This window comes from Tubulanus polymorphus, chromosome 2 (assembly GCF_964204645.1).
Source record: "Tubulanus polymorphus chromosome 2, tnTubPoly1.2, whole genome shotgun sequence".
NCBI lineage: Eukaryota > Metazoa > Nemertea > Palaeonemertea > Tubulaniformes > Tubulanidae > Tubulanus > Tubulanus polymorphus.
In genome coordinates, this window is record NC_134026.1 from 13,291,340 (window position 1) to 13,304,256 (window position 12,917).

The following is a 12,917-nucleotide window of genomic DNA, read 5'->3' on the forward strand; positions in this document are numbered from 1 at the left end:
AAAGTTTGAGTGAATGAAAAAAAAAATAATTCGAGCCAGCGAGAATTTATTTTTCTTTTTGAGTTCGGCCTTTCGACTTTTGATCTGAAAACATAATTACACTCTCAACTCAATAAACATTTCAAGCGGCCTTGAAATGATCTCCTATCACCCGCGTTATCGAAACACTGAATCCGAATATCAAGCGTGAGTCCAGCTTATTGATAATAATATGTTATATACAGGTATTTAGTTAATATCCCGTGGATTTGGAAAAGAGTATGCACTGTACGAGCAGTAGAATATTGATACATCGTTGAAGTCCACAGCCAAATCACTAGGAATAAATTCATATATTTTGATACCTCATCAACACTACGGCTTTTCTCCGCCGCATCTGTTCAGTGGGTTTAGTTTTGGCGTACGACTCGCCGGAACTTACAGATTTATCATAGTAAATATATAATAATAATCAACAGAATAACAAGAGGAATTCCGTGAAGCAGCAGAAACCCTAATAATAATCAGCAGAACTGCAATAGGGTTTCAGCGGGAGCATCAGAAACCCTAATAAAACTGACTGTGATGTGTGTCCAGTGCGCGTTGTATTATTGACTGTGTGCTTGAATGCCACGAATAGCAAGAGTAGTTCTTCAAACCTACATATTTATTCCTGTCTTGTGCAAATGAATAAGCAAGAATTGTCAATAAAGATAATGGAATTAATGCGACTAACAATTTACTAAGATATAAGATTGACTCGATGTTTGATATAGCTTCCATTTTTATTTTGTCTTTTATGACTAAGTTGGCTTGATTATTGGCTTGATTACGCTTATAATAATACATTGTAACAATAACAATAATCGAAAGTAGATGGAATACAGGCTAGCTACGCACTTGAATACATTTGGAATTGCCGATAAAAGCAGCTACGTATGTATCTTTGCTGATGATACTCTTCTGCAACTTCGATTTGGATGCGATATACTGATATTCTGGTAGCAATAGGGTAGATTCTTAAGCTGTCTTCCTTCATGATTTATGTTAAATCACCATCGCAATCGATGGTTATCGATAGTCTAGTCTGAACCCTTAGTACACGGATAATTCATATACGGTACAGTAGACTCCGCTCCACCTAAACTAGTTAAGTCGGAACCTTAAATTTTTGACTGAATCATGCGGGTGCCAGTTCAAAGAACTGGCAATATCGATGGAAAAATATGGATTTACTGAAATGAAATAAGCTCTTCACTTGTAGTTGAAAGGTAGGTAACTTTTGCTGCCATACCATTTGCCGTATAGCATATTTTTGGGCTTCAGGTGCGTTTAATCGCGATTTTGATTAGTGAAACGTTATCAAATGACATACATGAATTTAGAATATAAAGGATGTTTGAAAAACTTTAAAAAATATTTCATGGAAATCCTTTAGATATTTTAGGAGCTATAGCAGATTTTAATGGAAGTGTCTGAATACGAGGTGTCACCCATTTCTTCTTTTTATATATTTAGTACCAGGGATGATACCTGGGATGATAAGCTACAGTTCACCCCAAACTTCAAATACGAGCTCCTGTGCTTTGTTGAAACTCTGCGACAACTTGTCTCCGTTTCTTTGCGTTATGGTGCACTTGAGTAAAAATGCAAGCACCGGTCAATAAGGTCAATGAGTGAATGCATTCTCAGTATTACACGCGGGATAAAAGATCAATAGTGTTACATTGTTGACGGAAGTTCGTTACGCTATACCAGTTTACAGGCTTCATACACGGAAATGAAGTCAACATTTTACCGAATTCGACGGATTGCCGATTAAAGCGATATCGGACTAGGCAAAATATGTGTATTGCAAAACAGTAACTAATGGAAATTTTATATTAATTTTACTGAATTGAACGGATTACCGGATAAACCGGTTTAGGCGGAGCATAATGTACTACAATACATTAAAGGAAGACATCTTAGTAAAAATGTCAATGATACGTTTTTGGAACATTAAGGATTTCCAGTGAGATAAATATGCATAAGATTTCCTTGTGTTCAAGATCCATAGATATCACTCTAGAAAAAAAAAATCAAATTAGTACAGGTAGATATTTTCATACACACTCAAAGGTACTTAATATATTCTATACCTATTGTGCAAAATCCTATTTGTCGTTGAGCTACGTCAGTATAACACCAGGGACGAATCTCACTGAACTGGACACAGTTATAGTAATTAGCTCCTTTAAAATTGAACGGGAACACGCACACTTTCCCATCAACGGTTTTCCGGTTGATATTTGCCACTAAAAATATAGTCAACTGCGATTGTAAAAATTGAAAAGAAACAAAATAACAAAGAGTGACGATAACTAACTTTTACACTTTTCCATTTTACTGTACTGCAATTTGGCCGTGGTTGAACACCACGGATCAGCATACCCAGCTCGGATGCATTCATAATACTCCTTGCCTTTCCAGTAAAAGGGAAATACACAGGGAATCCCGTTCACAGTCACCTGTGGACCACTTTCGTACCATTTTGCCTCCTTTTTAGCTTAAATATCATAACAAATTATATTTTAGGTTACAATAACCTGATGCATGTAACAAGAAAAATGAATCTGCTTGATTATTCGGTTTCCATAAGTAAAAGTGAATATACGTTTTTCAAATCAAAGGTCGAAGGTCGAGAAAATATGAAACATAACTCTAATCTGAAACATATTGAAAATCAAATTAATTAGTCGCTCGGCCGTTCGCTTCGCTCCCAATACGGGATATCGACAAATTCAAGTTCTTGAATAACTCGTTTGATGGCGGTATTCAGAACCGGAAATTGGAACCTAAATCCTCCGTGCTCTAGTTCATTTGCAATGAAATTCTCTCGCTTCAAGTTTTCAATGAGCGATATTTTACTTACTATATATCGTCAGGTGTAATCCTTTAAATATGTTTTCCTACCGCTAAGTTGGATATGATAACACCTCACTGCAACGGCTAGAAATCACTATTAGTGTCTTAAAATTATCAAAAAATTTTTGCTACAGCGGAAGATGTAAAGACTGGTGGCCATGTATCACATGGTGGCAGCACTTGACGGCCCAATTTCGATTGTTGGTTCGAGTCCTGGTACTTTTCATATTTTTATTATGAATCTACGAGTGTAGGTCTTCTAAAATCAATTTTATTTCTTAATATTATCTCATATTTATCAGAGTAGCCTGCAATGAATTCATCTCAGAGTCTTGAACTCAACAACAAAGCGATGCCACCTGGCACCAGTCATTACTTCCGTTAGCTGCTTCGAGCGTCATCGCTAAATTTGTGATTTTTGGTAGTTTTTTGACATTTCTAGTGATCCTTAGCGTTCAAAGTGAGGTTTTATCGAATTCAACACATTGTCAGGTTATCATACTTAAAGGATTATGCGTGCCTATGTATAGTAAGTAAAATATCGCTAACTAAAAACTTGAAGCGAGAGATTTTATTGCAAATGAACTAGAACATGGCGGATTTAGGTTCCAATATCCGGTTCTGACTAGCGCCATCAAACAAGTAAATCAAGAAATTTGTCGATATCCCGTATAAATTTAATTTTCAATATGTTTCAGATTAAAAATTAGAATTATTTTTTCATATTTTCTATTTTCTCTCCTCCCTTAAACCTTTTATTTGAAAATGTATAATCCCTATTACTCTAATAATTTTATATATATGAATATCATTCACATGAATATCATTTATATGAATATCATACTTATGAAATTTGATATTTCTAAAATCAATTTTAATAAAAAAATGTGTATACTAAAATGGAGAGTAAACAAGTACACAGTGAGAAGTACAAATCGTTTCTAGCTAAATTTAAGATACTACAAGTTAACAGAACTAACAATTCATAAGAAATATCTAATTACAAATATTGAAATAATTACTAATGAATATGGTGATAACTTAGTAATTCATTATATATAAGAATATAAGGATTAAAAGGAAATAAATATAAATTCAGAACGTATTTACTAGACAGATTTCATAGATTAGTGAAGATATTAAAGAATTATATTCTGGTGATTTCTATTTCATACATTTCATGTCATATAAGAATGAAAAAGGATGTCATGATATAGATTTCGAATAAGGAATATGTGAAATAAATGGTAGAATTAAAAAAATATAGAATATATGTTGATTCTACAAAACTTACAAATCATTAATCTCATAATTAACAATAAAAATTAGATAGAGAATTCAAAAACTGTTCGTGATTTAAAATAAGTAAATAAAAGTTTATGTAATCCTTTTAATAATATATCGGATAAAACTATTGAGCATAGACTGTTTATGATTCATGTTAGAAATACGAATAGATGGTATCATCTATTTCTAAAACCATGATTATATTTAGAAACATAAGGGCAAAAAAGAGAAGAGGTCGGACAGAAATGGGTGGACCCACTGGATTTGGAATTACATTTTTAAAATGTGTTATAGATAATTAAGTGAGGATAAAGTAAGCTAATGATGAACAACATAATTTTTTTTAGTAAAAAACATTAGCTAAACTGTAAGGAATTAGTCCAGATAGAAGTTTTTCAAATATTGATGCTACACTAACTTTAATACCTTTTACTCATTTTTATATCTAGAACAACTTGTAATCAAAGTATATTAAATATTTTACCATTTAAAATGTTAAACAATTTGGAACACAAATGAATTATAATTTATCTGAATGTGATTTTAAACCTTGTATTCCACAATTTAATCATTTTAATTTAGAAATCAGAAATCATAATGCATACTTAATTGATTTAGATAATTTTCCTGTAATTTATGAAATAGTTATAAGATGTAATATAAATATGAATATAACTGTTGAACCGATTATATGTTTTGGATTTGATTTTAAACGTGAAAAGAAATGAAATTTGAAATTAATGACGTGATAACTCACATTAAAAATACTACATTTGATTATATAAAAACAAGAAATAAAGTAACATATACTGTAGAAAACATTACTGATTTAATTAGAAAATCTTAAAGATTTTATTATTGATGATATCAGAAACATTATAACTGAAATATATGATACTAAAAATGATAATGTTATAATTGTTATACATGTTGAATTAATTATTACTAAATTATCTAAATAATTTGAAGGTAATTTCTTGATAAATGAATGGATCAAAAGTAGATAATAAATGGATTATATAATGGAGCATTATTATCAGTTGGAACTGTTGGATATACAATGTTATTGAAGAAAGTATTTATAAAATGGGAAATGTTAATGTTGATAGGTTTGATATAAATGATATTTTAAATTAACATTAGCAGTTAATTTGACTATTGATTATTAAAAAAACCAAAAATATATTCCTCCTATTGATGCACAAATTCTTTATATAATAAGTGGCATCTGCAGTTATAATTTGTAGGATCGGAAATTGTTATCGTATTGGTATTTACAGGTAGTGGATATTTATTTAAGCATATTGATAAAAATGGTGCATCATAAGAACAAAAAAGACATAATTTAGCATTAAAAATGCTAATGAAGAATGTAGAGAAAAAAGACAAAATTATATGGATTATATTAAAGAAATATGTTATCAAAATATTTCACACAGCGATTTTAAATCAGTTGATGAAGATATGAATTTACTAATTCAGTATCAAATTCTGAGAAATTACATCTATATGAACCAAAATTATCAGATTATTATACACCAAGTAATGAACAGAAGTAACACGAAATAATTTGGTAATAGGTGGGACAGTTCTTGTATTATTTTTAGCATATAAATTTACAAATTGATTATATATTATTTTTGGTAAAATGAATGGATATTTAAGATAAGATATATAAGATAAAATGGGTGGTATTGATATTATTCCGCATGATATAAATAAATCTAAATTGAAATCATATTTAGAATAAAAGACCGAGAGTCCAGTGGCTCGCCAAACTGGTGTAGTGAGGTTAGAAATTTGTCATGTAGCCTACTGGTACGCAAAAATTCATTTCATTGAAAATTGAAATAGAAAAAAATATATGAAAAGGACTCAATTTTGGTTAGTGTTAATTTTAAATTATATAATTGAAAAATTCATGATGGGCCTTTTGTACAAACAAATTTTCATAATTCTAATACATTCCTTGAATGACGTAAAGAAACTAAATCTATGAGTGACCCGTTACGGTACAAACTTGGAGAGAGCCTGGGTTTCATCGGAGGTTTTTCATTATCATATACGAACCGATCAGGACAGAAGCTCCCATGTTCTTCAAATTTGTTTCGTCAGTAACCGCTCAAAGTTCATCGACTGACATGGTTTTTAATAATTTAATTTCCTAAACGCTAAATAGATGTAATAATGAATTATTCTCGAGAATAAGCTATTAAGCAGCGAGTAAAACGACGTTTCGTCCTCCACGAAACCAAGTTTTCGTTTTACCGCCACCTAACCGCCATCTTTTCTCGCTGCTTTGCGAAATATACACGTGTTTACCGAGTAGAAAATATAAGTACTAATCTAGTACTAACTCCTGTTGATGAAAATATCCTAATATCTCTTCATCTTTTAAATCTTCTAATTTACATACAAAAGGTTTAGTAAATATTATCTTTTTTAATGCGAAAATCTCTTGATAAATTTTGAATATAATCTTTATCGAATACCTTTCTTTATTTAGAAATTCTTACATGTGGTCCTGGTTTGAATATATGTTTACCAAAATCATGCGATACAAATGGTCCATATAGATTATTCCAAACTTGTTCTGAATTTTCTAATTTCCTAGCTTGTATGGGTTCATACCAGAATATTTAGAATAAGTCTAAGTTTTTACTAAATCATCTAATATATCTATATATTTATAAGTTTCATTTTTAGTAAAATATTTCCACATTCTAGACTTCAATGTTCTATTAAATCTTTTAACAATACTAGCTTTCTTATGTGAGTGCGTAGAAAAAAACATTGTACATCGTTATCAGATAACAATTTTTCAAAATGATTGTTATAGAATTCTTTACCTTCATCAAATTGTTTTATCTGGAACAGCTTCTTTATATATAAACTTAAAAGCATTAGTTATTTCTATGCCAGATTTATTTCTAATTGGGATACCCCTTAAATATCTACTCAATATATCAATTAAATTTAATATCCAAAAATTTCCTGTTATATTCTTCTAAATTCTTCATTTCAATTAAATCTGCTTGCCATTGTTGATCTATACACGATACCATAACTTTTCCAGTTAGGTAATTCTTATTTATTTTCTGATGAATTTGATATGTAGGCTGTTCTTGTAACCATAATTTCAAATCATTTTATTCCATATTTCCTTTATCAGATTTTATTTTTTGCCATAATGATATGATATTAGAATATGATATTTCACTTTCAGGATTATAACATATATTCCTCATATATTGTTCTGAAGCCATTTATAGATTTAAACAGAATGAGTATTTTTATATGAATAGATTAATAATAATGTAGAACCATTTCTTATGAAATTATCAATATTAATATCATTTTTGGAAATATTCTTTTTATCATCATGATTATCATCATTATCGTTAAATTTGAATTTATATTTATATATTACACCAGAGAATATAATTACTGTGATTAATCCCAATTGTAATGTATTGTACTTATTACTTCCAGTATTAGAAGAATTAGATAAATTATTATTCGAATTAATATCAGTTAATTTCTGTGATTCATTTATATCAGATAATCTTTTTTCTTAGCTCTTTTCAAATCAGCACATCTTCTTACTAATTTCTTAGCCTACGCAATTCGTTTCTCAGATCTTGACTTTTTCTTAATATCTACTTTTATTGCAACACTGTTTTTTATCATACATCTATACTTAAATGCTTTCCATCAATCTATTATGTGAATAAATATTTATACTTTTCATCACTCATTTAATTTTTGTTATCAAATCTAATATCTGATTCATTTTATATTTCGATATCTGATTCATTATCTATACCTTCGAAAGATTCGATATTTGAAAATGTTATGACACTAGTAGAAATTAATGTCATAACTGATCCTAATTGGAATGAAGCATATCCAACCCATTCTTGTAATTCATAACAAAATACTCATTACTTAAATCAGTATATAATTCATCTTCATCATTAATTGGTATTAACCGGTTACATAACTTGGAATAACATTTGACAATACCATCAAAAATAGAACCATTTATCAGGCCAGCCATACAAATGGAGCGAATTTAAATGACATGGTTTCCAGAGTAAAGGCTCTTTGAGTGTGTAACTGAGCATATATTCATACAAATCATTCATTAGAGCAATATCCATTCTCCAACCCCTATGAAGCAGAACTTTGAAAAAGGTACTCGTTAAAATTTTTATCTTTTTCGCGACAATCTGATCGCAAAAATATCTGTTTTGAAAAGCCAATCAGAAAGCAAAGACTTCTCTGTGATTGGCTTAGCCGCAGAGATCAGCAGGTGTTCAGGTGAACCCGCGGTATCGTCTACCGTTTTACTTCCGGGTTTTATTTTAAGATCTAAAATTGTATTTAAATATCGATTTCTGTGAAATCTTAAATTGATTTGGCTTTTGGGAGGAATATTTTTATTTGAACTACAGAAAATATCATTGAGAATTGTGCAAAGTCCCGGAAAAATAGCTTTTTCTCAAATCGGATGGATGACCTTGATATTCTAATTAGCCATGAGCTCAAACTCCAAATTCAAGTTCAATCACATTTTATTCTGCAAAAAAATATCAAATGCAATTCAATTTTGTTTTATTCGGCAAATTTCAGAAAATTCAATTCCATTCCACATTCAAATCAATAAGACTAAGGGAAAAGATCTATCTTAAAAGGCATCTTCCAGCTGTTTGCCAGCTCCAGTCGCTGTCTGTGACTGTGCTACTTATCAAAACACGATTGGATTGTGTAAATTATTAGCCCGGGATTGACTATAGCTGGTCTATAAGATGGGAGTGTAGGACAAATTTAACCCACAGAATGCATCATTTGCCATTTTATGAAAAGCTGACAGGTTGGTCATAGTGCCCCTTGGGGCTCATGTTCTAGCTAATCTAGCTTCCTCATACAAAATTACAGCTATAAGCAACTGTATGGATTTACATCTAAAATATATCTCTTATCATCATAATGATTTGAACATATCTTTTCAATTTCTTCAAAATACATTTAATGTTCCTCAGATCTCAGACATTTCATCTTATGCTTGCTTGTCTTTTCATTGGATATACAATTGATGTAATCTTGGAAATCAATATCCTTTTCAACAACACTCTTTGAAATACCTTTTAATTTTTCAGATTCATGCTCTTTAGTTCTGTAACTATACATTTTAGATCTAATTCCTATAGACTCTATCATTTCATCGAAACCTAATTTATCTTGAATTTGCCTGGCACTTTTTTATTATCAGTATTATAAAAAGAATGATCTTTAGGATAATTACTAAAATCAAAATGTTGTTTAAATGTAGTTGAATCATTTCTAAGATTATGTAAGAATCAGTATCGATATATAATAGTTCTATATGCTTTTTTCTCCAAAATTCGGTTGTAATACATTATAGTAAAATTGATACATTAATAATTTTGATATTTCTAAAACTGATGCTCCAACATAAATCGGTTTATTACATTTCATAAAAGTTCTCATTTTAACTGCAGCTAGATTTTCATCAAATATTGTTACCCATAAATTTAGGATATGATTGTAAATGTCTAATTCTTTTACCATTACTAGCTAGCTCAGTATCATTTCTTTTCCTAATATTTTACAAGTCTTACCGGAGAACGCATTATTCATTAATTTAAAAATAAATCTTCCTCAAAATCAGTTTAAGATTTAGACTGATGTACTTCATAATTATATTTATATAATTGATATGATTATACACTTTTATAATTAATATATATATATATATATAAATATAATTTTCTCTATATTTGATAATATTTGATATCATAAATCTAAATTATTGTGCTAACACTTTAATCACTCTTTTATAATACCCCTCTGTCTTTCAGTATTTTTGTCTTTAGTTGTTTTAGAAGTTCTAGTACATAAGGAATATAGAAGTAGTTCAGAAATTTAAAAAAAATAATAATAATTTGTAAATATTGTATCTATAAATAACGGATTGTTTTCAATTCGAAATCTATATCATGACATCCTTTTTTATGCTTACCTTTATATACGAAATAGAAATCACCAGAACATAATTCTTCGATATCTTCACTAGATAATCTATGAAATCAATCTGGTAAAAACGTTCTTAATTTATATCTATTTCCTTTTAATCATTCATATTTTTCATCCTTCTTTAATGTATCACTAATTTATTACCATGTCTAATAGTAATTGTTTCATTTTTTTGCAAATTTCAAATTTTTCTTATAAATCGTTAGATCCGTTAACTTTTCTAATTTATAATCTACTGATTTGGCACTGATTTGAGATTCATATATATGAGATGCATATATATGAAATCATTATAGCAATAGGGAGTATACTTTTTCAAATTAAAGGCTGAGGGGAGGGAAAATAAAAAAATATGAACAATAATTCCAATTTTTGATCTGAAACATTAAATAAAATGGGAGCGAAGCGAACAGCGGATCGACTAATCAATCTAATTTTCAATACGTTTCAGATTAGAAATGAGAGTTATTTTGCATGTTTTACTATTTTTCTCGATCCTCGACCTTTGATTTAAAAACGTATATTCCCTATTACTTCCATTCTATAAATAAGACATGGTGGCAGATGGGTAAATTATGCCTACAGACTAAAATGTATCGTTTAACGAGATATTTTATTAAAACGATTCTCAACGATTGAGTATTTTTTTTTTCATTTTTACCACAGAACATCATAGCATTATTAAAATGGTAGTTATAGTTCTTACCTTGGCAGTAACCCCATCTATTGTATCGTGCATACATTTTGTGTGTTGCACACCATGTCTCTCCTTGGCGAGTGGAACTCGGAATACATTTACTGTTGTAACGTCCAAATGCTTTGAATGGAAATACACATGTTTTTCCGTCAATGGTCTTAGTTGTATTAGTCTTCTGAGGCGCTTGATCTGGTAATAAACCAACGTAAAACGACTCGAATAAGAGACATGAGCTATAAACAAAGCAAAGCGAATGCCATATTGACAAAATTTCCTCACACAGACAAAACGCCCAAACCGGATCTATATCGAAATTTGGAACTGTAGCACACCACAATTTATCGAATCCAGTCATTGTGCAGGAACCATACTTTTTACCACCGTAAATGAACGGGAAATAGCAGAAACTTTTTGCTGGTGCCGTTCCGCCCCATGTTTTCCGATTGGCATCGCCTACAAATGACCGTTTATTCTTTGTTATCCTTTTGACAAATCATTTTTGTCAAATAGAAATAAAGTACACAGTGATAGGTTCCATACGTACTCTTCGGTATTGGATATCCAATTTTGTTATTTTTTTTAGTGGCTTCGCAGTAGCAAGAGAAATACTCTATTCCATTCACTTCACAAGTGAAATTCATTTTAGTCCGAGGTAGTACACATTCACCCCACGTCGCCAAGCAATCTAAAAAAAACATAACTATGGTCGCTAAATCGGAATGGTGCATTGAATATGGCGAAGTGACAAAATGCTATCCTTAGAGATTACAAAAGGCCTAGTCCTCCCAGAAAATACATCATTTCGGGTGTACTCTTAGAAAACGCCTAACACCGAATGGAAAAGCCCATTTGTGGCTGTTAGTATGGCTGTTTGATTCGAGGAATCATATTTCCTTTTCCTTTAGCCCATAGTCCTGAAATTCTTCCTTGTTATAGCCCTTTGTTACGATATATAGATTTAGATAAGATAGGTTCTTATCTTTAGGATACTTTGTAAATACATAGGATCATAATATTAGGTATAGTCATAGGGGTTCTTGGTGAGGCTTTAAGGTTCTTCAGCAATATGGAATGCTGATTGGGGTTATTCGAGACATTAGGGTTTTTGACGACAAGAACCCTTAAGTGGTTAAAATTGTCAAATATAGCTGCATAGCAGTGATAACGGGTTTCTGCCTAATTGGTTCATATGTCGAACTGAGAAGCGTACGAAGATTTCTTCGAAAAAATTCTAGCCCATAACATGACTATTGCCAAGAAGCGCAACCTGGGTCAACATAATGCTGGATATGTGGATATTAGGAGTCCATTTGTGAAAGCATCGAAGCAATACAGTCCAACTTGTTAATGCATCAGATGGAGCGCGCGGGGCAGGGTGGTCATTATATTGCTGACTTATCCAAATTACATTGACACAGCGCAACGTTTTTCAGTGTGTAAACTCCGTCGTACTCGGCATTATAGGAAGGTGAGGAATTGAATTTTAGACACCTGGGCCCTTGGCTTGATTCGAGCAAAAGACCTTAAATGACTTCACAGGATCTGATTATGAGTCAAGGATTTTCTATATTTTTGAAGAATGCTTTCTCTGGTTTTGAGATCAATTAAAATTCACTCCTGAATACATTAGTAAAAAATTAGTCAAATAGATTCTTATTTTATTGAAAGAAATTCTACTGAACACAGATTTTGAAATGAATTATGTGTCGATTGATCCAGATGAAATAATAACAGCTAAATCAACTGACGATCAACAAGGTGGAGTTTTCATTTATCTTCGGATAATTCGTCTACCCCTGATGATACAAGCATTTTGGCGACATCTTTTGAAACCTCAACGCTTTATCTGCGCGTCAATTAGTCAGCCACAGTCGATTTTCATGCCATCTGACCTCTTTCCACCTGTAATTAAGTAATCTAATGTAAGAATTACTCAATTATGTAATAACATAATAGAGGAGTGAAAGAAAGTATAATAGATATTCAA

The 12,917-nt window shown here is 30.8% G+C and overlaps 1 protein-coding gene across 1 annotated transcript; it reads right to left on the minus strand.

Moving 5' to 3' along the window:
• Positions 1–834: 834 nt before the first annotated feature.
• Positions 835–10,992, minus strand: LOC141900258 (matrix metalloproteinase-9-like). Its single transcript, XM_074787062.1, has 4 exons — positions 10,940–10,992; positions 2,348–2,527; positions 2,121–2,276; positions 835–2,046 (listed from the first exon to the last, which is right to left on the minus strand). The coding sequence occupies exons 1-4, from the start codon at positions 10,974–10,976 to the stop codon at positions 2,042–2,044; spliced, it is 378 nt and encodes a 125-aa protein (XP_074643163.1). The 5' UTR covers positions 10,977–10,992; the 3' UTR covers positions 835–2,041.
• Positions 10,993–12,917: the final 1,925 nt, after the last annotated feature.

Coding starts and splice junctions, on each gene's coding strand:
- LOC141900258 (XM_074787062.1), bottom strand. CDS start 10,976: ATGTATGCACGATACAATAGATGGGGTTACTGCCAAG. Junction 2,528..10,939: donor TAGATGGGGTTACTGCCAAG/GTAAGAACTATA, acceptor ATGATATTTAAG/CTAAAAAGGAGGCAAAATGG. Junction 2,277..2,347: donor TAAAATGGAAAAGTGTAAAA/GTTAGTTATCGT, acceptor CTATATTTTTAG/TGGCAAATATCAACCGGAAA.